We start from the raw sequence: 27,999 nt of genomic DNA, 5'->3' as shown, positions 1-27,999 counted from the left end.
GATTTCTTAAGAAAAAATTATCATGATGTGATTGAATGATGATTTATTCTTCGTAGTTTAAGGCCTCTGGACAACAATACATTACAATCTGTACAAACACAGAAGACATATACAATCAAGGTTTTACATACAGAAATAAATTATGAATACTCCATACATATACAAGTATTTCATTTATATATCTGGATGGTTAACATTGTTATTTACAGTATCATTTCTTAGTATAAAGGCGTTAAATAAAAATCTACTCAGTGAGAAAATACTCTCTTCATTCTCATCAGACATAATAGTTGTAAACAATCTGGAATATAGTCCAATAGGTCTTTGACTCGCGCATTTAAGTCACCTGCAATAACAAATGATACACATGGTCCGAAGTCCAGTTCTAATAACGCGAGATTTTCATTTAACAATTCTATTCCGTTGCTGTTCGTATATGGTCGATCTCTCTGGTGCTATGTTGGTAAAGAAAAGAACAATATTGGACTGCGTATTACATAAACGTTTTATCAACCTAAAATATAACACTCTCCTGGAATTCTTTGTGGACGAGAGTAATAATTTTATTGTCGACCAGCCAGTTTTTAACAAAGACACTTACACCTCCTGATCCACGTTTAGGCCTCTTTATTTTTCGTGGGCTGTCATAATTCGTGTACCCAGGCATTCTGCCAGTGAACTCATCAAATGCGGTTTGCCAAGTCTCAAAAAATTCCAATCAAATCATAATTAGTGCAAAATTGAATAAATTCTTCATCATTTAAATCTCATTTAAACCTCTAACATTTATTGAACATAGCTTACATTAAAAGCTGCTATTTCCAACTGACTTATTGATGTTAGTCAGAGGCTCGAGTCCCTACCCCGGGCTCTCGTATGGCTGAGATCCTGTTGGGGTAAATACATTGTGATCCGTGACGTTTCGCTCATCGTACAGCTTTCCGTTAATATACAGTTTATCCCTCACAAGTTTCACATTTTTTCTCCTCGTTTCTGGTAGTCTTTCATAATTGGATGTTGGCGTCGTCTGTCCTCAATAGGTTTCGGAAACTGTTTGTGTATACCAAACTGGGTGCCTCGTAATTTATATGCTTTTCCTCTCACTTCCTCTTTATCGGCGTTATAGAGGAATCTCGCGACTATTGGCCTATTTTTGCCCTGCACATACCTCCCGAATCTGTGAACATTTCCTAGCTCTTTCCTTCTACCGATTTCAAGTTCATTATATATGAAATCTCGTAATTTGCTCTCTGTATCTTCGTCCCTAGTCTCGCCTCCCAAGCCGGTAAATACAAGGTTATATTTCATCGATCTACATTGCAGGTCGATAATTACCTTTGAAAGCTCCTTTTTCTTTTGTGACAACTTAACTATTTCACTGTTTATCTGCTCCACGTTAAGTTTTTGTCTTTCCATACTTGCTGTAAGCTCGGAAATTTCATTCTTCTGCTTGTCTAAAGATCTGGACGGTTGGGGAATTTCGTCGGTTTTGCTATGTAGCTCGTCCAATTTTTCCGAAACAAAGGTTATTTACGTCTCAATTTCTGTGTTTTTCATCTCTATCGTCTGTAACTTTGTTTTCCAGGAAAACGACTTTATTATCTAGTGCTTGAATTTTTCCTTCTATGATATCAAGTTTTTGGAGCTTATTCATAATAAAATCTAACTTTCTATGTGTCTCTGAAAACTGTTCGTTGATATTTTTGATCGAAAGCGGTGTAGATGTTTTAGGTTCAGACAGTTTACCTGCATGGTCCATTGCTTCTGGGCTCGCATATAACATATTGGTCGCTTCGCTACTGTTCATTGAATTGTGGTCTATAGACGATGAGTTGTGAGTACTGTTCTCACTATTGTCGCTACACAAGCCTATACATAACTTACATTATGTAAAGCTTAACAGTAAATTGAGTTTTCAAACATATCAGGGTGTTTACCCTACTTTTAAAGTTGAAAATAAGCTAACTTAAACCACAACTTGACAAATAAACAGAATTTAAAAACATATAGCGAACAAAGTTTGCACTGAATAAGTCTTTGAAGTGGCAAAACGTAAGGCTTCCGTATCTTCTTTGCTTTCTGAAAATAATAATAATAATAATAATAATACCTTTAACTACTCTGTATATATAAAATTCTTTAGCCTGAAAAATACTAACTACATTTACACAGACAATCTAAATATATTTAGCCAATCATATACAACATGTTTTGAATTAGGCATAAAATATGACTCAAAATGTAAAAACTCACTTAATTATTTTGATTGTTTTCTTCCCCCTGCTCATCTTGGTCTTCATTTTCTCCTTCTCCTTCTTCAGTAATAACAATAAATTCTTCAAGCTGAAAAAGAAAATCACGCTCCTTATTGCCGTATTGTTCAGGATGATGATATTTATTTAAAACCATGTACTTTCAATACTGTGAAATAGTTAATCCTTCACAAACTAGGCCAATCAAATATCATTAGAAGAGGGTAATACATATTTACCTTGTGGGATTTGTTCAGCCCTATTTGGTCCTCATCAACCTGCAAATAAATTTAAACTGTTGGTCAAAAGACCGATAGCATTCAGTGCATATATGCAATACATAAAAATCGCCACTGTTAAAAAATACATACATGTTTTAGTTAAAAATAAAAAAAAATAAAAAAATATATATACCTGATATTTTGTATAGTATATATGCATTACATACCTGTGCCTTAATGTGATAGGTTTTGATTAAAAAATGCCAAAATGTTTTTCAGTTCAGACATAAATTACGGGGCTGTACCTCTATTTGAGGCATGTTGGCTGCAGCATGGTAGTAATGCTGAAAATTGGAGTATTTATATGCAGCAAAAATGACATGACTTTGCGATTTTTCTTCATTTTAATATAAAGTATTAGAATAATTATATAATACAACATTTCAAACTTGTCCTTTGAATAAAGAAATGTTATTCAATATCCATGACGAAACGATAAGACAGTGGTCATCTTTGGCAAAATAAAATGACACTGCAATTCTTTTAGCTAAACATGATGCCTTTGTTTTCCTTCAAATAATTATATAATAAAACATTTCAAACTTGTCCTTTGGATAATGAAACATAGGCTGATTGCATGTTTGCTAATTTGCCTGTTCATACTTCAGGTGGTAATTTGTTGACAAATCCACTTAACAGATGAGACCCCCCTACTTCTGCTTGTCAAATATTTAAAAGATCACCTCGTAGGAATCCAAGGGCATCTATTGCATTCCGCTAAAAACAGCAGCCTACGTCATTTGCTCATTAAAAACGTATAACCCCTTTAAATGTTCAAGGTTCACTAAGAAAATTACATTAAAGTATCTTGCCCCTCATTTACGCTTCAAGGGTCACTAAAATATTGCATTGGAAGTATGTGGTCCCTAAAAAGTTGCCTCTCGAAAAAACTCCTCTCTTACTACTGGTATTTGTGAAATGCTTCTCCTCCGTGCGTTTTATGGAGATATACCGTATATCAAAATAATAATAATAATAATAATAATAATAATAATGATAATAATAATAATAATAATAACATTTAGTTTTTAGCTCTTCTTATTATTAACAACACGTGGTTAAATTTTTCCTCAGATATCAGTGTGATAAGATGAAAAAATTGCGAAAAAAACTTTCTCGTGTCATCGACAATCTCTAAAACAGCTAAAAACTAGACAATGTAGTGCCACTGTACATTTTAAATAAATTTAAAAACTCCTTTCAAATCGAATACATCTAGTAGTATTTTGGAACCAGTTTTATCCTGAGTTTTATAAAAAGAAAAACACGTTTGTTGTTCATTTTACCCACAACTCGTTATAAACAATAAAAATAAATTAAACTAAAGTAAACTTGGTGAATCATTGGAATTCTACAACATTAAAATTTGTAACAATCTTTTAAGAGTATATGAGACATATTCATATATAATATATATATATCCACTGTTTAATGTTTTACATTCGACATTTGAAAATATCGTATTCCACATCGAAATATTCCAAGAAACATCAACTTACCATAACGAAATAAGACCATCCGCTCCCTGGCTGCAATCAACTTACCATAACGAAATAAGACCATCCGCTCCCTGGCTGCAAATCAGTCACACCTGCAGACGACCTCGACAGACGACAGGAAGAACCAGGCACGTCAGGGGATATTGTGACGCTAAAAGAGACGCATGTCTCGGTGTTGATACACTCCATGGCGCACTGAGGTTTGTCGTGTCCCTCTAGCTCAAATAACGTATCCGACACGTGGTGGCTGTCAGTCCCTATTTTCTTGAATCTAACCATATATCCCACGTGCAAGGCACCAGCTATCGCTAGTTGCCATGACAACCATATAAGCATAAGTCTCCCTTTTGACAGCCTTGCATGGAAAGACAAGGTTCTTGTGGAGGACATTGCTTTGCCAAAGATTTAACCCTCAACTGATGTCGAGCTTTTTTGTGGAAAACATCGGTCCCGTAAGTTGGACAGATATTCGTATTTCTGTCCCATTATATTCGTCCTGAAACCCTTCATTGTCACGCTGTTATCAGCCTTTTTACACGCAGTTTTGTGCTTTGTGATTTACGTCAGATAATCTAATTAAGACACAAAAGAAGTCAAATATCCTAAAAGCTCTGCCACTTTGCACATCCCCTTTGTCAATCGTTGCTTTCCTGAGAACCCTATTTAAGGTCGAAAAGAAGTAAAGTGCGTCCAGGGAGAAGAAAAGAACCGTTCAGTTAACACACTGGGGATATTGTTTATCTTTGAACAGTTGCACGTTTATTGAAAAAAATACGCACTTAGTGTAGATCAATAAGTACGTTACAAAAATGAAAAAAAGAAAAAACAATGGGAGTCATTGACCAGATAAAGGACTAGGCCAAACTACGTTGAAGCGTGCGTGGCGCACTTGTTATCATTCACACCCATGGGGAAAATGGGTGTTATTTTTATGACGCGTTAGTTGCAATTTTATTTTCATTTTTTGAAAAGACATCTAAGAACATTAAAAATCTGCGAGAAAAACGGGGAGTCAGCAATTAGATAAAATAACTAGGCTAAACTGAAGTGTATTACACGATGCGTGACGCACTAGTGCCTGTTCAAATCAATAGACAAATGAGTGTTCTTCTACTAGATGTTTATTTGGCATTGATATGTTAAATCTTCAGATAGACCTACGTAGGCTACGTTCCATAGTTATCGCATGGAATACATTCGTTATGATTTTAAAATTTACCAGGTACAAGGAATAAATAACAAGGTGGAATGGTTTGCTTATCATACAAAGAGGAACCTTATTACAGGTAAAAATTGACAGAATCTACTATGACGACGTCGGTATTGATTGACGATGCGCAGGCATTGTGTAGGGCGTCAAATTACGTAACGACCGATCTATCTAAAGTGTCAAACTTCCGTAAAAAGAAAATGGTTCCTTTACTAGCCAAGCTGATGAACAAATAGACAGTGGTAGTTACAGTTTTGCCAGAAGCTTAAAAGGAAACGTTTTTATAGATCAACGTTTGCAACGCCCTGGCAAAAATATTGGCGAGAATCTGTCGGCTTACCAATTTTTGTCTCCGTGGCACTGGCGGGATCAGGTTCTATATGGGGTTGGGGAGGAGGGGAGGGGGTTAAATTGGTTTATTTCGCTCACCAAAGATAGAGAAATGGACTAATGTCAATGCGATTTTAGTGTAAATGAACGGTACAGAGAAAGGGCATCGCTTGGTTTCGTTTGCTACGAATGGTTTATTCAGGGATGAGACCAGTCCTCATTGAAAAAGTAGGAAAATTGGCCGGGGGAACAGGGTCCACGATTCACAACAAATGACCCAAATGACCCCGAAAAAGTCAGAAATGTCTCATCAGTGTTTATTGTAGGGGAGAAAACAGTAGAAGGGAATCTCTGTGTCTTGGGGGGAGGGGTCACGTGGACAACTGAGTTGCATGTCTCACTAGGTGCGAGCATGAACTATGTGGAAGCTATCTATATACAGTTCCATGGTGTGAGTTCCAGTTCAGTGCATGCACTTCAGACAAGTGCCTCACGTCTCCTGGTCCAAATAAATAGATAAATAAATAAATAATAGTAGATAAACTGTTATTTCCAAACCAACAAAATATTCTATCTTGGAATCATACTGTTCTTACGTTTATTCAACAAGTGCACACAGATCAGTGAGTACATCTTTAAAATTAGGAGAAAAAAGGTTCAGGTAATGTACAGGCCATCTAAATATGTGGATAAGGCCTTAATCTCACATTTCAGTTCTCCAACTATGACCAAATACACTGAATAACCTTAAACTTTGATACAAAGGTTTTTCTCTGTGGACATGCACATAAAATGCCTTTTTTTGTGGCTGGAATGGTTTTTACACGTAGACCATTGTTGAAAAATAAACAGTATCTAATGAGATGTGACGTCCTAGCATCCAGAACTCACCCATGTGTCAGTCATGTGATCTTTGAGATCATGTGACCTTTGTGACGTCATGCTTCCTCGGTAGGAAAGCATGCTGTCTCTTTAGAAACTATTAACTTTTCAACACGATTAACATTAAATCATATTTCCTCATACTGTGTGTTTAAAACTAAAACCCATCAATAGTAAGCCACTATGCAAAAATGCACTGCTTGCTTATGCTTTATGTGACAATTAAAACTATATATACTGTATATTAATGTGTCTAAAGTGAAGGAAATTGGTTAATAATAGTATATTATGCTACAATTTGTGACAATTAGTTGCCGTATAATTCAATATAATATAATATCCCTACTTGTCCCTACTAGTGCTAATAGTTTTAGTCTGGAAGAGTCTCGGACTCACTATACACAGACTAAAATAAGTCACACTCTTGTCTACTGCAGTGATGCATACTCTGGGCCTCCACACACAGATACTTTAAATTAAAATCTGGAGTTAAAATACACTAAGGCGGTCTTTACCATATCTATCGGTATCACATACTCTTAACAAACAGAGAAAAGTTGGCATTTAGACTGCAATTACTACATTCTCCCCTCTGTAACTCTAGTATTTTGAATAACTGATTCTACTGTCACTGACATGGAAGTTATAACAATCATCTTAGCTCTGAAAAATGGCATCAGCTTTAAAATCAGTAAAACCCATGCTTTGCTAATAACCTTTAAGTTTCAGGAATGTTGGTGAAAAGTTGCACCATGACTTATCAAGGTCCAAGCTCTGAAACTGTACATCTTAAATATCACAATTATTTACCTATATCCGTCCAATGTTCTCATTGTGACCAGAATCACAGGTCTTTAATTACACTCTGATAGCTTGCTACAAATCTCTGCTCTCAAAAACATACTACTTTGATATGTAATCAGACAAAACGATCTCCACCAAACAGTCGATTCAACAGCAAGAGGTTATGGTTTACTCTCGGCATTACAGTCAGAGTCACTGAAAATTCATTCTCATTGATGGGAATTCATTTTAATAGACTTCAACAGTTTCACAATCCTTGTCTTAGCATATCAAGTTGACCTTCAGTTAACAACACCTTAACACCAGATATTATAAAGAGCCCTGTCCATCTCATTTATATATAAAATTTACACCTCCGTAACAGAATTGGAGTCCTCTATGCTGACTTAAAATGTACAAATCATCAGTGTTTATAATATATGTTCATCTCATTAAAAACTTTTTGTCAAAGTCTGGTGTACAGCATGTACAGAATTCTTCAGCTTTTATAAGGTGGTCATACTCTTCCACCAATGGTCACTTGTGGTCACTGATGTCCTTTGGCCACCTGCGGTCAGCTATACTGACCTATGTCCATCAGTGGTCACTTATGTCAACCTCATTAATAAAACTCAGAGTCAGAGCTCTGCACTGACCCGGAGAGCTCCCGTGTGTCCTGCAAATTACGGCCAACTGAGCCCTGGTCACTGGTGTCCAGATTCCTCGAGCCACCTGGAATGAGATTTTTTAAATAAAATTATATCAAAATGTTTTACATTGCATCACAATCTTTATCATCACTGATGTCTTGCTTAATCTCCAACAGTTAACAATGCTGGACAATCTTAGAAATGAATTTGTCTTCTCTCTCTCTCTCTCTCTCTCTCTCACACACACACACACACACACACACACACACACACACACACACCTTAATTGTCAGAGATGGTGAAGAATTCAATTCTTCCAAAGTGATCAAACAAGTTTTACCCTCTACATAAGACCTTCGACATCATCAAACAGTTTTGATCACAACGAAACTACTCATGAACAGTTTAGTTTCTTTAAACAAGATTTATTTTTTAAAACAGAAGCTTGATTGATCTCAATCAAAGCATGCATGGTCACCTGGAGAACTGGTAATGTCCAGACGTCCTGACCTCATGGTGGTCCCCGGGGTGAACGGTAACATCTGAGCCAAAATGATGGCCAGGCAGTCTGCTACTTGTGGATTTGGGGCGCAAGACAGGGCTGGGGTGTAGCCTTCATTAATGAAATTTCATAATAATAACTTTTTTCAGTAAAATAATCAAGTACAATTTCTGGGTACTTCTTACAAATCTAACCCTTAACATTCTCACTGCATAGTTATCACATTATCCTTTACAATTCTCAGTAAATCAACCACTACAATCCCTAATTCTCTCTAGTAAATCTAACAAAACTACCCCTTACTGTTCTCACTGAGCAGTAAGACTGCTCCCCCTTACCGTTCTCATCCACAGCGAGCACGCTGGCACCTTTACTGATCAGCGTCTGTACCACCGGCACCATACCATGACGTCCAGCTATGTGGAGACACCTGGAATACAACAGGGTTTTACAGGATATTACATTTTTTCAAAGTGTATTTGTAAATATAATATTACACTAAATAGATGATCAAATCAATGATCTACTGGCTGACTTCTCATATACAGATAACAAAAAATGAATTAAAAAATAATAAAAATGTCCACAGTAAGAAATGGAAAGATATGACCAAGATTTGTTCTGAATATTCTTTGATCTGCTAAAACGTGGTACAATAATATTCAGAACTCACGTTTTCTGTTCATTATTGGCAAAGTTGAGGACGTCGTCAGAATCGTCTAACTTCTCCAGAATTAGCAGGGCATCTGGTGTATGGCGCTGGAACAGACACAGGTCAAGGTCACAGTGAGGTCAAGGTCACAGTGAGGTCAGGGTCACTATATTGTATGCTATCACACTAAATCCACAACTAAACTTTTTTTTAAAGATTCACTAGGGCAAGTTTAAGGTGAGATTTTTTTTTTGTTTTAAAGTCTGGTTTCTACCGCTGTTTACAGAGTTGCAAACTTAAAGTTTAAAAACAGGAGTAAAAACCATAATTTTTATTAGAGTTTTGTATATGGCATACCTTGCTGATAGAGGAAAATGCTAAAATTTCTGTTTTTTTTTTTTTTTTTGCTTTATATATGAAATTCTAATGCTTATTGCAAGCTGTTAAAACGTAACTTACATGTATGCAGGCATGGTGGAGGGCAGTGTTTTTGTCATCGTCTACCAAAGTAACATCTGCTCTGTTATCTAGCAGCATCTCTGAAAGATAAATATACACTGGTTGTATGACAATAATGACCAGAGCTTAACCTTGGCTTACTATTTGTCTGTAGCAAATATTTTCCCCTAAATAACACGAGCTAATACTCCTTGTTTCAAGGCATAATCTCTCAAGGTGCCTCAAACTTTTGAGTTGAATCAGAAATGGTGAAACAAACATTATTCTGCTTTAAACTTACATTATTTTTGCAGAAAAAGCTAAGCTCTGCTACCGGAAATTTAGAAACATTACTCTAAACCTTTTTGAAAAATCACAGTTTTGACCCCAAACCTCCAGAATCGTCTACCAAAACCCACCTACGACAGAGCTCTGGCCATTCATGGCAGCAAACATGAGGGGTGTCCGACCCAGGGCGTCCATTTTGTTAATATCGCTGCCTGCAGCCAATAACATCTGTACACAGTCGCAATGGTCACCGAAGGCACCCGCATGTAGCGCAGTCCTTAGGAAACAGAAGAGTTTATTTTGGTTTTATTCATATTCATAAATTCAAAACACTGTACCAAAAAAAAATTTGTGGAGGTTAAGATATTCAAAGTGGATATGCCACACATGAGCCTAGGTTTTAAAAAATCCTCTGAACATATCAACGCTAAGTATATCATGGGACCCAATACCTAACCCTGATGAATCTCAGGAACTATCAGAATTGAATTAAAAAGCGTGGACTTTTGTTTTTCCACAGACAAAGCTCATGTCCGACATTCCAACGGAGGAAAAAAGAGAAGTCTTACTACACTTTAGATAACCTGAATCCCTTGCATTTTCATTTAATGTGAAATTGATGTTTTTAAGCATGGGAAATACTAATGTTTATATGGGATTTATCACATACATAAGTCATTAATACTGGTTGAATAGACAAAACAAGGCAGCAAAGCTGTCAAATGTACAGACAAAAAGCAGGAAATAACTATGCACAAAATAGGCTACTGCCAATTCTGATGCAAAAGTACATAATGTTAAACTGCAAATTTAACATCAAATTTTAACAAGACAGCACTGTTCTGAAATGGGTTTATTTCCATTTTTAACACTTTTTTAACATAAAACAAAATGAACAGTTTACTGCCATTTTTATATGATCAACTAAGAAAATTAATGATATTGGAAAAATATCAATAGAACAGTGTTAAATGTCCAATTTCCTCCATTCTGAGATTCTGAACATAGTGGATGATTGAATCTGACAAACTGCAATGATATGAGTTTATTTCCATTTTTGACACTTTATTACACAATACACGATAAAAAGTTTACCATCATTTTTACATAATCAACTAACAATGTTGTAAAGATGCAGGAAATGTCAAACAAACACTTTTACGTATCTTATTAGTTTAATAATGAGACTGTTAACATGCCTAAGAATTGAATCTGAGGAAATGTGAAAAAACAGCACACCTTCTAAAATAATGGCACGATTATGCTGATTTACGAACTCAACCTGCATTTTAGTAAAATTGACCCCTCCTGTGACTTTCATGACAATTGGCCCATCTGTTTTTCTTATATTGTGTTTACAGTGTTGCATATATGCTGAAAAATGAAAAAACAGCATAACTACTAAAATAGTGGCCCGATCATGCCGATTTTCGAACTTGACCTGCGTTTTAGTAAGATCGATTACTCCTGTGAGTTTCATGACAACAGGCCTATCGGTTTTCCTTGAAATGTGTTTACAGTGTTGCATATATGCTGAAAAGTGAAAAAACAGCATAACTTCTACAATAATGGCTCGATCATGCTGATTTTCGAATTTGACCTGCATTTTATGAATATTCATCAGCTCTGTAAATATACAGCCAAAAAGTAAAATTGACTTCCACTTATCGTGTTTACAATGAAAGTGCACGGCACCAGTGACAGTGACGGCGACGATAGATGCAGGTGATGGCAATATGTACAGACACATCTGTACATATTTACTGTACTGTTTGAGAACAGTAAGTGACATGGTTTTTCTTAAATGCTCATCATGGGAGCAGTGTCCAAAATAGATTTTTTTCAAATTTTGATGCAATATTACATAATGTTTAACAGCATAATGACCATCAATTTTTAATAATAAAATATTAGCATCATGGATATTCAGAAAATGTGACTAGCAAAGGTCTTCAGGCCCATGGAACTTCAAAGTCACGCCTTGAAAATGCCAAAATGTAAACAAGACAGCACTGTTCTGACATGGGTTTATTTCCATTTTTAACACTTTTTTAACATAAAACAAAATAAACAGTTTACTGCAATTTTTATATGATCAACTAAGATAATTGATGAGATGGGAAAAATATCAATAGAATAGTGTTAAATGTCCAATTTCCTCCATTCTGAGATTCTGAACATAGTGAATGATTGAATCTGACAAACTGCAATGATATGAGTTTATTTCCATTTTTGACACTTTATTACACAATACACGATAAAAAGTTTACCATCATTTTTACATAATCAACTAACAATGTTGTAAAGATGCAGGAAATGTCAAACAAACACTTTAATGTATCTTATTAGTAAAATAATAAGACTGTTAACATGCCTAAGAATTGAATCTGAGGAAATGTGAAAAAACAGCATAACTTCTAAAATAATGGCCCGATTATGCTGATTTTCGAACTCGACCTGCATTTTAGTAAGATTGACCACTCCTGTGAGTTTAATGGCAATTGGCCTATCGGTTTTTCTTATATTGTGTTTACAGTGTTGCACATATGCTGAAAAAAAAGGAAAAAACAGCATAACTAGTAAAATAGTGGCCCGATCATGCCAATTTTCGAACTTGACCTGCGTTTTAGTAAGATTGATTACTCTTGTGAGTTTCATGACAACAGGCCTAACGGTTTTCCTTAAAATGTGTTTACAGGGTTGCATATATGCTGAAAAGTGATAAAACAGCATAACTTCTACAATAATGGCCCGATCATGCTGATTTTCGAACTTGACCTGCGTTTTATGAATATTCATCAGCTCTGTAAATATAAAACCAAAAAATAAAACTGTGTTCCAGTTATCGTGATTACAGTGAAAGTGCACGGCGACGGCATTGCCATCGGCATCGGCATCGGCGACGACGGCGACGACAGACGCAGGTGATGGCAATATGTACAGACACATCTGTGTCTGTACATAAAAATTAATTAAGAAATGTGAAAATCATACTTCTGAGAAAAGAGAGTAAAAAGCTTTAAAAACACAAGCACTGGCTATCTTGATATTTTGAAGATAAAATTATACAAAAGTCCTTTTGTTTTCCGCCTACCTTCCTTTGCCATCTTGTTTGCCAATGACGGCCTCTCCCAATGTCTCCAGTAATAGTTCTGTACAAGTGTCATGACCATTACCTCTGCAGATATAATAATAATAATAATAATAATAATAATAATAGTAATAATAAAAGTAATAATAATAATAATCATAATACACACACTAGTATACTGAGCATTTTAGTTAATAAGAAAAATGATTGACACAAATAATTCCAAAAAGGTTGAATCAAAAACTCTTTTCACCAACAGACATGAGTAAAAGGTCTTTAAAAATTTCTAAACATTTACCAAGGAACCAAACCTATTCAGATGAGGTCCCTTAAAGACTGCAAGAAAAAATTCAGAATTCTTTGATTCTACATAAAAGCTCTGCGTACTCCATTACTTACACTACACACACACACACAAAAACACACACATGCTCACAAGCACACCCAAGCACAATTCTTACTTGCACAGTGCACGTGTACACAGACACACACACACACAGTCAAACATACACATACATACATACACAACTGCAGTACTTACACAGCACAGTGCAGAGGTGTATACTGGTTGCCATTGAATTCTTTCAGTTGTTTCAGCTCCATTAGCAGTTCTACACAACTGTCATGACCTGGAACAAAAACCACATTTTACGGTGAAATACAAAGAATGCATTTTAAGATGGATTTTTTATGATTTGATATGATTTATACATCTCCACTTCACTGATGAAAAAATATGAATAAGGCATTTACCTTTCACTAGCTTAATGGCGGTTTTTAACTTTCACAATAATAAATACATAACTCATCACTTTCCTTACCATTATGACACGCCCAATACTGTATTTTTACTCACCATTACAATAGGCCCAGTGCTCTAATTTTAATCAGAATTATAATGGGCCCAATGCAGTATTTTACTGACCATTATAACAAGCCCAGTGCAGTATTTTACTGACCATTATAACAAGCCCAGTGCAGTATTTTACTGACCATTATAACAAGCCCAGTGCAGTATTTTACTGACCATTATAACAAGCCCAGTGCAGTATTTTACTCACCATTATAACAGGCCCAATGCAGTATTTTACTCACCATTATAACAGGCCCAATGCAGTATTTTACTCACCATTATAACAAGTCCAATGCAGTATTTTACTCACCATTATAACAGGCCCAATGCAGTATTTTACTCACCATTATAACAGGCCCAATGCAGTATTTTACTCACCATTATAGCAGGCCCAATGCAGTGGACTGTAGCCTTTATTATCCAGTAGATTCTCAGGAGGGGAGCCAGACTGAAATATGGATCAACCTTTTATTCTATAGATCTTTTTTCCCCTTCCACTCAGAATTACACTACCTTTTCACTATAAATTACATTTGGGCATTTTGATTATTAATAAGCAAAAGAGCAAAAGAAAAATTTTCTGGAACAACTGAAAGATTTTTGATGTTTAAATCACTTTAGTTTATCACATATAAAATTGTTCATTTTGAGTCAATCTAGTTATGAAGAAACAGTACTGTAAATTTTAACAATAATAAATGATATTAACAGACCCAAAAACGGTTTAACGAACACAATTTTCCTAACAGTTGTAAGAAAATAATACATTTGCAATATAATGATCTAACTATGATTTTGTGCTGTGATAATTTCATGAAATATAATCGTGTTAGGTTCCAATTATACATAATTATATCATCACTGTCAGGTTTTAAATAGAACCTGATGTAAACAGGCCCAGACGTAGCACACACCTCCATGAGAGCTCCCAGCATTCCCACATGACCACAAGCTGCCGCTAGGTGGAGCGGTGTGCGTCCATGACAATCCCGACTGTTCACCTCAGCACCGTGATGTAACAGAGCATCTGCACACTCCTCGTGACCAGATGCCGCCTGGTGGATATTAAGTAAAGAAATAAGTACAATAAAATAAATGCATGAAAAAAAAAAAAAAAAAAAAAAAAAAAAAACTCACACATGCATGCACACACACGGATGCATGAACACACACACACACAACAACAACAACATCAAAGTAAAGAACTAGCAAAACCAGACAGATTCCAAAAGCACTGAGTCTCGTTTTTTTCCTGATGTTATTAACAATGCACTTATGTCTATCTCTTCTTGTTTTCCTAGCTATTTCTTTCAAACAATTTTAATCTAGTATTATTTAGACATAGTTGACAGAGAATGACAATTTCATAAATGGTATGTTAATTCAACTTTTAGAGTCCACTTCTTCCTCACCCCTCTGTGTAGAGCCGTCCTTCCAAAGATATCTGTGCTGTGGATGTTAGCACCCTGACTGAGCAGGAGTAGAACACAGTCTACGTGACCATTAGATACAGCCACCATCAGAGGGGTCCTGGGGAGATATGGTGAGAACAGAAACATTTAAACTTCGCTTTTATGTACAGTTCAACATGACATTACAGTCGGCATCAGCAGGGTCCGGGGATTGGGAAGAAACATAACACCACTTTTATATATAGCTCACATGACATATCAGCCACCATCAGCAGGGTCCTAAGGGAGATACAAACATTATAAGACCATATTTTGTTATTCACTTATTTTAGGTACTGTAGCTGCACAGAGATCTTTAAATTCCTATCCAGCTTTCAAACAAAAGGCTCTTTTCTGTTTTTAGTTTTTAATTTTTTTAACATTAGTGAGTTACAACTTCAGAACATTTTTGAGTAAGACTATTTTGAACATTTTTGAGTTATACTTTGACAACCATTAAAGTAACAAAAACCAAGGAGGAATAGAACGTGCAGACACCTTACAAATCACCATACCTTTCTTGTTCATCTGTACAGTCCACTATCTCCTTGTGATCTGCATTCTGGAGTAGAGTTCTCAAACACTCAGTGTGACCATTGTAAGCTGGAAGATAATATAAATATATTTAGTAATAAATGTGACAGTCCACTATTTCCTTGTGATCTGCATTCTGGATTAGAGTTCTCAAACACTCAGTGTGACCATTGTAAGCTGAAAGGCAGGAACACATTTATTATATCTAAGTTACATTTTTATAGTATACACTTTTCACTAGCATTGTTTTTTTTTAAATACATCATCTACTGCCAATACCATTTTGCATGCTTGAATGTTAAATTGTGTACATGTACCAACTTCATTTTGCTATTAGTTTTATGACTAAGGCCACACTTTTTTATTTTTATGGATGACATCCTGTGCGCGCACCGATTTTCATCAGTTCTCCAAAAAAAAAAAAAAATAAATAAATAAATTACCCCCCCCCCCCATCGAAGTTGGTTGTCGCAAACGTTGTTATTGAATTTGCCGGAAAATGTGCTTTCTGCGCATGCGTATTACTGCCACGTGGAAATATGGCCGCTTTGCCATCAAATTCATCTCTAGGATTACTTTCAAATTACAGGACAATTAATTATATAAAGTCATAAAGAGAACGGGGCCGTCGTTTTGGATTGTTCTGCCATTGATATTGGGCATGGAGATATCCACTTTTTTACAATTATGCGAAAGGCTGGCGGCGGCCAGCAATTATCGCCTGGAAAATTTCAGTGATATTCTGTCCAAAGCAACACATACCAGGTATTTTTTGTAGCGAAAAAAAGGGTCGACAGGGCGTCGAGGTATTTGGTGTGCTGTAGGTCGGTCAGGCCACCCGACAGTTTGGCTGCTGCGTGTGAGTGCAAGTAGACCAAATGGCATCGACCAAAATGACCTCTTATAGAATTGGTAGTATTAAGCATATCTTTGCATCATTTTTTAACATTTCTGTGTAGTGTTCATAATGCTTTAATATTCTGAGAGTACAAATAAAGACATGCTGTTTGTTTGATATTTGTTTTATTGATTGTTATACCAACAAAATGCATGAAATAACCTTAAATAAATTGGGTAATATGCAGCATGTCTATCAGGCCCGTAGACAGCAATTTCAAAAGGGGGGGGGTCTTTTTTTTGAAAAAGTGGACCATTTTCCATAAAAACTTAATGTATCTAGATCAAATTTTACCCAGAGTGGACCTTTTCCCAGCAAAAGGGGTGGTTCTTTCGAACCCCCTGCCTACGGGCCCGTCTAATCATGACTTTTTTACCTTTCTACGAAGTATTCACAATGCTTTAATATTTTGAGTGCATGGATAAAGACATAGTTTGATACGTGTTTCTGTAAAAATGTGTGTTTCCAGCTGTGTACTGACAGCATTCCTTTACTTAAGCAGCATTTTTTTTTTTTTTTTGGACTTTTTTTTTTTTTTTCACCCTCTCGCACCGATTTCGGGGTCCCCAGAGGATGTCATCCATAAAAACAAGGCAGCAAAGCTGTCAAATGTACAGACAAAAAACAGAAAATAAAGATGCGAAAAAGGTCATTTTGTCAATTTTGATGCAATAATAAATAATGCTTATAACAGCACTGTCAGTCAACACTGAATTTTAATCATGCACAACAGGTAAAATGGTCAATAACATGAGCGGACCTAGAGATATTTTCTGACAGTATTCCAAAGTATCTATTTTGATCCATCCTCCATTTTGATGGTCTTCTAACAGAAAAAAAAATAGACATCAATATAAACTTAATAACTGACTGTCTTCCGGAAGACCCAGAAGATGGTCTCAATTCACCCCTTCAATAAGATTACAGTTTCAGGACCATGAGAGTTCAAATTCACATGATGAAAGTCTCAATATTTGATAAATGATGACAGTGCATAAAATAATATTACATAAGTAACATAATGTTTAAAGACATAAAAAACAATACGACTGCTTATGTGGAAATACAGAAATGTCAGAGCCTCAGGTGGATGAGAGTTAAAAGTCACAAATGCAAGTGTTTGAGAAAAATTTATAAGGGAAAACATAACAAAACTAGAAAAGCACTCTGAGAGTGCAGACCTCTGCCAAGGTAGCAATTGTTGATTATTATTGATTTTTGTCCTCTTTGGCCCACTTCTGACAGTTCCTGAAAATTTCAGCAAAATCAGTCCATAACTTTTTGAGTTATGTTGATGACAGACAAACAGGGGTGAAAATATAACCTCCTTGGCAGAGGTAAATATAATTCCAATGAAGCTGCTATTCAAACTTTTAATCTTTGAGTTTGATATATATATATATATATATATATATATATATATATATATATATATATATATTAAAAACTTATTTGCAATGTTAAACAAAATTTACCTGCATAATTATCACTGCTTCCTTATTATTAATCTAGCAGAGAGCTTAACCTTTGGGAGTTTACAGGGAAATATCAACAAGTGTGCTTTATGTAATCTCATTTAATGGCCTATTAAATAGGCCAAAATGACTTTATAACACTGAAATTAGCTATGTGATACCCAAGGGAAATTTACAGACTGACCCTCTCAAAGGTCTTTCAGGCCCATAAGTCACAACTTAAGAAAAGCACAAAACAATAATGCACAAAATAGGAGACTACCAATTCTGATGCAATAATACATTATGGCTTCGTTCACATGCAATGTCTATTTTCTAAATTCTATTTTCTATTTGCGGCATGTCTTATGATCACGGTCTGTGCACTGAATATCCTGCCGCGTAATTACTGGCAGCGCGAGCCAGTTACTATAAGTTACTATAAGTAACTGGCTCGCGCTGCCAGTAATTACGCGGCAGGATATTCAGTGCACAGACCGTGATCATAAGATAGCGCGAATAGAAAATAGAAAATAGAAAATAGACATTGCATGTGAACGAAGCCTATGTTTAACTGCACAGTCAACATCAAATTTTAATTTTGCACAACAGGTAACACCGATGAAAGTAAAAGCATAAGGCTTCAGGCCCATCAGAGTTCAAGTTTATACTTAGAAAGTGCCAGAATGAGAACAATGAAAATTTCACTCAAAATTGCATAAAATTCAATAATAAATGATAACCCAATTGACCTGGCTTTCTAATTTGAACTGCATGCCAATCCTAAAAATCATACTTATAAGTTAAATATAATAATAAGTAACACAGTTTTCTTTTCATAATGTTTGCAGTAGCAGTGCAAAAAGATTATTGTCAATTTTGATGTAAAATTACATAATAAATTATAGAATAAGTATCACCAATTTTTGATTATTGACTATAAATAGCATGGACATGTAGAAAATTTGATTACCATTCAGCTACATGTCCATAGGAGCTCAGAGTCCCACAATGAATATGCCAAAAAGATAATGAATATTTCACTAAAATGTATAACTTCCAGAAAAAGAAGCCAATTAGACTGCTTTTCCAATTCGGGCTGCATTTTAGTCCTGTGTTTCTTTTTTGAAAGTTTGACAATCATAAGTAACACGGTTTTCCCATAATGGTCATCATGGCAGCAGCACCAAAAATTGTATTTCCTTCTATTTTGATGCAACATAACATAATGCTTAATGGTATAATGACCATCAATTTTTAAAAATAAAATATACGTGTCATGGATTTTCAGAAAATGTGACTAGCATGGGTCTTTAAGCCCGTGGAGGTTCTAAGTCGCACCTTGAAAATGCCAATAAGTGAAAAATTAAATGTTCACAAAAAACTGTTAAATTGCCAGGAAAATTTACCAAACAGACTGCATTGCCTACTGAAGCTGTATGTTAGACCCATGTTTCTTTCCTGTAAGTTTGAGAACAGTAAGTGACATGATTTTCCTTAAATGGTCATCATAGGAGCAGTGCCCAAAATAGGGGTTTCTTCAAATTTTGATGCAGCATTACATAATGTTTAACAGCATAATGACCATCAAATTTTATTAATGAAATATTAGTAACATGGACATTCAGAAAACGTGACAAGCAAAAATCTTCAGGCTCATGGAACTTCAAAGTCACACCTTGAAAATGCCAACATGTAAACAGGACAGCACTGTTCTTAAATGGGTTTATTTCCATTTTTAACATTTTTTTAACATAAAACAAAATAAACAGTTTGTTGCCATTTTTATATGACCAACTAAGAAAATTGATGAGATGGGAAAAATATCAATAGAATAGTGTTAAATGTCCAATTTCCTCCATTCTGAGATTCTGAACATAGTGGATGATTGAATCTGACAAACTGCAATGATATGAGTTTATTTCCATTTTTGACACTTTATTACACAATACACGATAATAAGTTTACCTTCATTTTTACATAATCAATTAACAATATTGTAAAGACGCAGGAAATATCAAACAAACACTTTTACATATCTTATTAGTTAAATAATGAGACTGTTAACATGCCTAAGAATTGAATCTGAGGAAATGTGAAAAACAGCATAACTTCTTAAATAAAGGCCCAATTATGCTGGTTTTTCGAACTCAACCTGCGTTTCAGTTAGTTTGACTACTCTTGTGAGTATAATGACAATTGGCCAATCTATTTTTCTTATATTGTGTTATCAGTGTTGCATATATGCTGAAAAAAGTGAAAAAACAGCGTAACTTCCCTAAAAATGACCCGATCATGCTGATTTTCGAACTTGACCTGCGGTTTATGAATATTCATCAGTTTTGTAAGTTTCAAGCCAAAAAGTAAAATGGTTTTCCACTTATTGTGTTATTGGTGCTGTATATATGCTGAAAAAAGGGAAAAAACAGCATAAATTCCCTAAAAATGACCCGATCATGCTGATTTTCGAACTTGACCTGCGTATTATGAATATTCATCAGTTTTGTAAGTTTCAAGCCAAAAAGTAAAATGGTTTTCCACTTATCCTGTTATTGGTGCTGCATATATGCTGAAAAAAGGGAAAAAACAGCATAAATTCCCTAAAAATGACCCAATCATGCTGATTTTCGAACTTGGCCTGTGTATTATGAATATTCATCAGTTCTGTTAGTTTCAAGCCAAAAGAAAAAACGGTTTTCCATTTATCGTGTTATCGGTAAAAGTGCACGACGGCGACGACGGCGACGACAGACGCAGATGATGGCTATATGTACAGACACATCTGTGTCTGTACATAATAAAAAAGTGTGGCCTAAAGCAAAAAAATCATGAACAACTCGCCTCACTTTTGTTTTATTTTATTTTATTTTATTTTTTGAGTGACACTTGCTTCCTTCTTATGCACTGCACTCTGTTCTGTGCTGCGTTCACACCAAAATGTTTCAAGGACAATAGCTATAGGGTATACATCCACCAGTGGTAGGGGCTGAAGTTTTTCAGTTTTCACATTTCATCCAATAAGGTACATACCCAACCGCGCCACTGAAAGTCATCACAACTTGTGTGGTTTACAAGCCTCAGCAGCAGGGAGTACAAATACGGGGTTTACACTTACCAGCGGCATGGACTGGGGTTCTCTTACTCTCATCATCCTGCACCATGATGTTGGCACCTTGTAAAATCAGAATCTCGCAGCACTCGGCATGACCTTTGAAAGCAGCAAGGTCAAGGGGAGTGCGACCTGGAATGATTTCAGTATATAATATCATGTATATCGACTCAGTTTGCATTTTAATACCACAATAAGTGGTAAAAAATGCCTTGTTTGGACATTTTACTGTTTGTGCTACCTTTCTGGACTTTTGTTTGTGATGGAAGAAAATCACTTAAAAATAGGCTAAAAAGAGGGGCTGAAGTTATATTATCTGCTGCAGAAATGTCAAATACAAAAAGTTTAAGTTGTTGTAGCAAAGTTACTTCATATGTGAACACTACCTTTTTTCTCCTTGACATCCAAGTTCATGAAGTTATTGACCAAAACTGCCAGAGCCTCATCGTGGCCATTAAAAGCCTAAAAAAAGACGTAATCCTATTATCAATTCTATCAAAGAGCATGGTATTAAAACCTTATCATTTTAACTTAAAAAAAAAAATAATAATAATAATTATAATAATAATAATAATAATAATATATAACAAAGTGAAATCTGTAGACTTAGACCTGGTTTATGGCCACTGGCTGGATATTTTTAGATTTTGTCTAAGAAAACAGTGTAAAATCAATACATCAAATAAGTTTGTCATAATTTTTTTGTGAAATTCTCACAAAATAAGAGTGGGAAAGAGGTGTCAACTTACAGCTAAATGCAGTGGTGTGTTGGGAGGCAGGGTGGCTGTTCTGTTCAAAGATTCCGAGGCAGTGGCATCCAATAGCTGGAACATATCATTAACATATCATTATCGTATCATTATAATTTATTTACTATGCTCCCTGTGTATCAAAGTCCAAGACTATCTAAGATAATATTCTGAAACTACAACAATGTCAATGTTTTTTTCATCTTTTTTATTGAGTGATGATTGGTTTGATAAAAAAATATATATAAATAGATAAAGGATCAGTTTTCAAACATTTAAATATGACTGAGAGTGTGCACAAACTTTATGTATGACAACAGAAATATTGATAAAGCCATAAGTGTGTGTGTGTGTGCGTGTGCGTGTGTGTGTAAGAGAGAGAGAGAGAGAGAAATTCACCATCTCCAGCGCCAGTTTGTTTCCGTTCACTGCGGCATAATGCACAGCAGTGTAACCATCAGCGTCAGTGATGTTAGCCTTGGCTCCACTCCTCAATAAGTGTTCTACAACTCTACAGAAAATAATCATAGAATAGAGATATTATAACATAATGTACAGTGGTACAACCGCCAGAGTCAGTGATGTTAGCCTTGGCTCCACTCCTCAGTAAGTGTTCCACAACTCTGAGGGACAGAGAATATATCAAATTTTTAATACCAATGAATAATTATAAATAAACATATAAGCAATAGTTAAAACTGCTATAAAGCTTAGGGACAACAGATAGCATAACTAATCTGCCACTGAGTAACTTGCTGATCAAATATACTAGAATATCACTGTTAATATGCTTTAAAAAAAACTCCCTAAAGAAAAAAGAATCTTGGGCTTTTTAAGAAACCTGCCACTCCTCCCCCCTTATTCACTTTTAAAAGTCTTCTTACTTTGCATCACTATCTGCTGCTGCAGCGTAATGTAGGGCTGTACAGCCGCGGGTGTCTTGCCGGTTGATGTTCGCCCTGGCTGCAATGAGCGCCAGCACCACTTGGTAGTGACAGTTGGCCGCCGCGTAGTGCAGCGGTGTTCTCTCTTCTGCGTCCACACGGGCAAAGTCTGACCCTGCGGCCAGGAACAGGTCAACACACTCTATATTACTGGAGAGAAAGTAGGGGAATATATAAGTGTTAAGGATTTAAAAGATGAGAAAAATAAAAAGATCTCGAAACATCAAATAGTCACCCAAACAAGTGGTCCATGTCTATGGGCAACCGATAAGTATTTCAATGCCATATAAATCAGTATATTCTTCTTACTGCATAATTTTGATATAATTTGTGCCCATTGAACTTGTCTTTACTATAGGACATTTTTTTCTGTTTAAATATAAGATCATAAACTTTTTTTCATATTGTGCAAGTAGCAATCAAAATATAGAATAAAACAATAATATCTAATAAAAGAATTTCAGAATCTTTTGTCAAAGAATTAAAGGCTAGACAGGATAATGCTGAAATATGTTGGCCAATGTAATATTTCCGGTTAACTGCATATCACTGTACCCGCTCCCTCTACCCCCTGCCCCCCACTGTGACCCCCCCCTTCCTTCACCTACCCCCCACAGGCTGCCGCATGGAGAGACGTGCGGCCATAGTCATCAATGGTGTCCACTTGGAACCCCTCGGCACACGTCATCAGCTTCCTGCAGCAGTCTGTGAAACCATTGAGAGCTGCCAGGTGGATAGGTAACATGCCAAAACAGCCGCGCCTGGAAGTTATTATGAAAATTTAATGAAGATGATCATATAATGTGGTAGATTTCATTATTAAATTTCTAAAAGTACTTTGTCTAAAATCATGCTTGGAAGATAAAGTGGAAGATAACAGATTTATATAATAGCTAGCTGGGTGTCTATTTATAGGTTGGTTGATCAGTTAGTCAGTCCATTTCCCCTTTCTTTCACATCTTTGTCAATCTAATAGTGTACTACTTCGTAAAAGGAAGCAGTTCACAGTACTATAGCATTACACTTAGAGTCAGACTTCATCTCTCTGTGTGCGCACGCACGCACGTGCGTGCGTGCATGCGTGTGTGTGTGTGTGAGTCCCAGCTTGCACACATGCACACTCTCTTACTTCAGTGGGCTAGCTCCGTGTGCCAGTAACGTAGTTATCAGCAGCTCGTGTCCGTATCTGGCAGCAATGTGAAGTGCAGAGTTGCCCGACTTGTCCACAGCATCTACTATGGCTCCTGAACATAATATATATTGTCACTGATTAGACAATGATTTATCATAAAAAATAGGACAGTATGATAAATAATAAAAATAATGGCAGGAGAGCACCGATCCAGCCATGTTTGATGATATTTGTATATTCAATAAAATATATATTTGTAAAAATAAATGACAATAAGATTTATATTAAGCACAGAATAATTTCCCTTTTTCATCTCACTTGTTTGTGCCATTAGGAAAAAGCATTTTCAGTTTTAAATTAATACTGATACAAATATACACAATATATTTATTGTTAAATCTGCCCTCTGGTCTCCTTTCTTGTTATGACATTACATCTGAACATTATGACCTCAGACACACCAAAGCTGAACAGTCAAAGACCACAAATCTTAGATTTTAAATTGTTATGTCTTGGTACCACAGTGGTTCTTTATTTTTATTTACCAAAAAGTATGTAATAAGTAAATTAAGACAAAAAATCAGTGAACAAATCAGTTTAACCCACCATGCTGTATCAGAGTCTGTGCTCTGGCAAATCTCCCGTGGAGAGCAGTCATGTGGAGAGGGGTCTTCCCATCTCTGGCCTGAAATGGAAATAAAACCCCTAATTTAATATTGATGATTTGATATACAGATGATAATATGAACACTTCCACATACACCACTTCACGAACTGTGGTTTCTATTTGCATGGGGTCTGCCCAACATTTCAGAACATCCCCAAAAATCCTTTTTAGTAGGATTCCAAGCATAAAATAGGAGAGAACTAATAAGGCGACAGCACTATTGGACTGTTTTCTCACCTGCACGTTCATGTTCGCGCCCTCGTTAACCAGAATCTCCAGACACATGGCTCCATGTGTTGAGGCAGCAGCAAAGTGCAGAGGTGTCTGGCAACAACAAAAAAAAAAAAATAAAAATATATATATATATATATATATATATATATATATATATATATATATATATATATATATATATATATATATATATATATATATAGGAAATCAAATACAAAGTTGTTAACATTTGGAAACAAAATGCATAAATTGATACAAAAGCTAGGAAGTCTCCTTAGGGTTCATTCACAAAATTAATTCAAATCGATGCTGCTAAGTTTCTGCCAATAAATGGAGCATCAAGACTATGTTTTCAACAATAGATGGCACACCAAGAAAAGCTTACCTGCCCCTTGTTGTTAACAGAGTTCAGCGAGGCTCCGTACATGATCAACTCGTTGACCGCCACATCTTGACCGTTCAGACAGGACACATGTATTGGTGTGTTACCAAAGGAATTGACCGCGTCCACTTCCACACTGAGCTCCAGAAGGAGTTTAATAACACTGATCTGACCACTGCAGCAGGCAGCATGGAGGGGGGTGTACATCTGGAAAAATATGGGGTACCACAAATATAGGTATGAAATGGGCAGCTAGGTTTAGGTAAAATCTCTTTAGATTTGTTTCTGTTTATATATGTCTGTCTGTTTTCAGGTATGAGAAACCATAGGATATAGGCTACTTTTAAAAATGGCCGATGTAAACCAACCCTAATAAAACAGTACTGAGTGAATGAAAGGTCACCATTTTTAAGCTTTGATAATTATCCTGTAAGCTTACAAACAAAACATATTGTACACCTGGTCCATTTATATATAAAGCATTTAATCAAAGTTATTGGTAAAAAATGATGGAAATAAAGAGTATATATCTCTGAGTATCAATACCTGTTTATCTCTACAGTTCAGCTCTGCTCCGTGCTGGATGAGGATACGAACCACTTCCACGTGCCCCATGTATGCTGCCCAGTGCAGAGCGCGCCGGTCCTTCTTATCAAATGCATTAATGGATGCTCCCTTCTCCAGCAGCAGCTGTGTCATCTGGGATATTAATTATACGTCTTGTCTTAATAAATCCTCAGGACTTAATAAGCAAGGTAAAAACTAAAACTACCGATGGGTCATTAAAAGATGATTTTTAAAAAATATTCTAAATAATGGGAAATATTTATCTAATGTTTCCTCTGGATCACAATGAATGCAGAGATGCACCGGTGAAGTCATGCACATGCACACACATTCATGTGCATGTTCAAAAACAACCACAGTAGAAATTGGCATCAGGTGAAGCAGCAATAATACATCTCTCTTAGACTAGTGAACTTTGCTTATTAAAACCTTGCAGCTGCTGTGCTTTGTGTGTGTGTGTGTTATATATTGCATTATCAGTATTAACTGCATCTTTTTAACAAAATACTTGCAATATGTTATTCTTTATCTTTTTTATTGATAAGGCAGAAAAAATATTGATAACTGATTTTTTCTTAAATATAGTAAACTTTTCCTATAAAAGCAGCTGCTGTATTTTGTTTCTTTTCAATAAAACATCTTCCTGCAGGAAGTTCAATCCCCAGCCCTTAACACAAGTATTAGTACCATTGTCTCTTTACCTCAACATGTCCATTAAAAGCAGCATGGTGCAGTGCAGTTCTCCCTGCTCTGTCAGACACATTGACATTGTTCAACAATGGAATGATGTACTCTGCACATTTCACAGCGTTGTTGGCCGCAGCAACATGGAGGGGTGTCTGCCAGTTCTTGTCTCTGGCGTTGACGTCAGCTTGATGGCGTAACAATGTCTCCACTGCGTCCTGAAACAGAGTCAGCACAAAAATAAATAAATTTATAACACACGCATATATATTTGACCAATTTTCAAATTTTCACCATCAAAGCAAAAACTTATCATTTTCAACATGGTCATTAGGGTTTTTGGACCAGCATGTCAAGAGGACAAAGGCAAAGTAAATTCACAAGGGGGAAAGTTTCAAAATAATACAGACAGCAAATCAAAATACTGTGTTAAATGTGGCACCATCTTACAATATAAAGTCACAATATTGTTGTATTAGTACCACTACTCACATCGCTCCTGGAGCAGCAAGCTCTGTGAAGTGGCGTCAACCAGCGGTTGTCCTTAGTGTTCACTCGGGCCCCGCTGAGAATAAGTAGGTCACAAATCTCCGCCTCTCCACAATATGCCGCAGCATGCAAGGGGCTCCTTTTTTCAGAGTCCTATAAAGAAATAGAGATATAAATGAAATAATGCAGAATAGCTTTTTACTTTTTATTCTCATTTTGAATGATCACAGTCTCAATGTTTACAAAACCGAGCAAAAATGTTCATTAGCTTGGTAGTTGGATAAACATGGATAAACAGGTTGGCCATAAGCTAACCGTACGGAAAATTTTAGGCTTGTGTCTGAGAATTTTCATGTTTACAAAACCGGTTTGGTACGTAAAGGTCTCCTTCTAACAGGAAAACAAACATGTCAAATAACTGATCTAAAAACATGAGAAGTTGATGTTTTCTATTTTGTTGATCTTCAAGAACATTTATTTTAAGTGATAAGAGAAAGGCACAAGTAATCTGTTGTAGACTCAAGGCAAACTTGCCTGATGTATTCCTTTTTCATTCCAAAATGTCAATTTTTAGCTCCATAAAAGTTTTTTTTAGAATCCACAACCTAAAACTTATTGACTCCATATCCTTACCTGGTAGTTGACATCTTCCTTCTTATACAGAAGAGCTCTCACCTCGTCCGCGTCTCCATGGAAACAGGCTTGAACCAGCTGAGGCTGAAAAGACAACGGACGTCTTGTTGGCAAAATATGGACGGAATTGTACATAACACTGAACTCTCAGTTTTACATCAGAATGAAATTTTTCAGCTGGAAACAAAATGCCTCAACTGACTGGAACAGTGTATATATATATATACAAAACAAGGGTTCCATGCCATGGTCTCCTATTTCAGCCTGTTGTTTTGTATCAACAATTATATTTGTTATTTCCACAGGAATGAAACTTGTTCCAAAGTTCTTTGGATATGCCTCTAGTAGTGGGTAAAGAGCA

General features: G+C 35.9%; 2 protein-coding genes across 4 annotated transcripts in view; both read right to left on the bottom strand.

Annotated features, from left to right (window-relative positions):
* Positions 1–34: 34 nt before the first annotated feature.
* On the bottom strand, positions 35–4,509 carry LOC106152121 (uncharacterized). Its single transcript, XM_013525615.2, has 4 exons — positions 4,078–4,509; positions 2,492–2,530; positions 2,254–2,343; positions 35–2,079 (listed from the first exon to the last, which is right to left on the bottom strand). Exons 1-3 carry the CDS (start codon positions 4,420–4,422, stop codon positions 2,254–2,256), a joined length of 474 nt encoding a protein of 157 aa, XP_013381069.2. The 5' UTR covers positions 4,423–4,509; the 3' UTR covers positions 35–2,079.
* Positions 4,510–6,140: 1,631 nt separating this feature from the next.
* LOC106163506 (serine/threonine-protein phosphatase 6 regulatory ankyrin repeat subunit C-like) overlaps positions 6,141–27,999 on the bottom strand; it is a 31,022-nt gene continuing 9,163 nt past the window's right edge. For all 3 annotated transcript variants that reach the window (XM_087012740.1, XM_087012738.1, XM_087012737.1), the window contains 26 exons: positions 27,639–27,722; positions 27,009–27,158; positions 26,534–26,734; positions 25,812–25,964; positions 25,269–25,472; positions 24,887–24,973; positions 24,589–24,667; positions 23,980–24,094; positions 23,459–23,611; positions 22,791–23,000; positions 22,306–22,417; positions 21,907–21,981; positions 21,544–21,619; positions 21,164–21,289; positions 15,678–15,765; positions 15,124–15,241; positions 14,626–14,766; positions 14,090–14,159; positions 13,400–13,487; positions 12,862–12,945; positions 9,899–10,044; positions 9,501–9,580; positions 9,063–9,148; positions 8,728–8,819; positions 8,366–8,500; positions 6,141–7,969 (listed from right to left, as the gene is read on the bottom strand). In XM_087012740.1, coding sequence (XP_086868866.1) covers positions 7,860–7,969; positions 8,366–8,500; positions 8,728–8,819; positions 9,063–9,148; positions 9,501–9,580; positions 9,899–10,044; positions 12,862–12,945; positions 13,400–13,487; positions 14,090–14,159; positions 14,626–14,766; positions 15,124–15,241; positions 15,678–15,765; positions 21,164–21,289; positions 21,544–21,619; positions 21,907–21,981; positions 22,306–22,417; positions 22,791–23,000; positions 23,459–23,611; positions 23,980–24,094; positions 24,589–24,667; positions 24,887–24,973; positions 25,269–25,472; positions 25,812–25,964; positions 26,534–26,734; positions 27,009–27,158; positions 27,639–27,722 — 3,063 coding nt within the window. In that variant the 3' untranslated portion in view covers positions 6,141–7,859. The remainder of the gene's footprint in view (positions 7,970–8,365; positions 8,501–8,727; positions 8,820–9,062; positions 9,149–9,500; positions 9,581–9,898; positions 10,045–12,861; positions 12,946–13,399; positions 13,488–14,089; positions 14,160–14,625; positions 14,767–15,123; positions 15,242–15,677; positions 15,766–21,163; positions 21,290–21,543; positions 21,620–21,906; positions 21,982–22,305; positions 22,418–22,790; positions 23,001–23,458; positions 23,612–23,979; positions 24,095–24,588; positions 24,668–24,886; positions 24,974–25,268; positions 25,473–25,811; positions 25,965–26,533; positions 26,735–27,008; positions 27,159–27,638; positions 27,723–27,999) is intronic.

This window comes from Lingula anatina, chromosome 5 (genome assembly GCF_051362555.1).
Source record: "Lingula anatina isolate TDL-2025a chromosome 5, LinAna3.0, whole genome shotgun sequence".
NCBI lineage: Eukaryota > Metazoa > Brachiopoda > Lingulata > Lingulida > Lingulidae > Lingula > Lingula anatina.
This window is presented reverse-complemented; position numbering and strand designations above follow the sequence as displayed.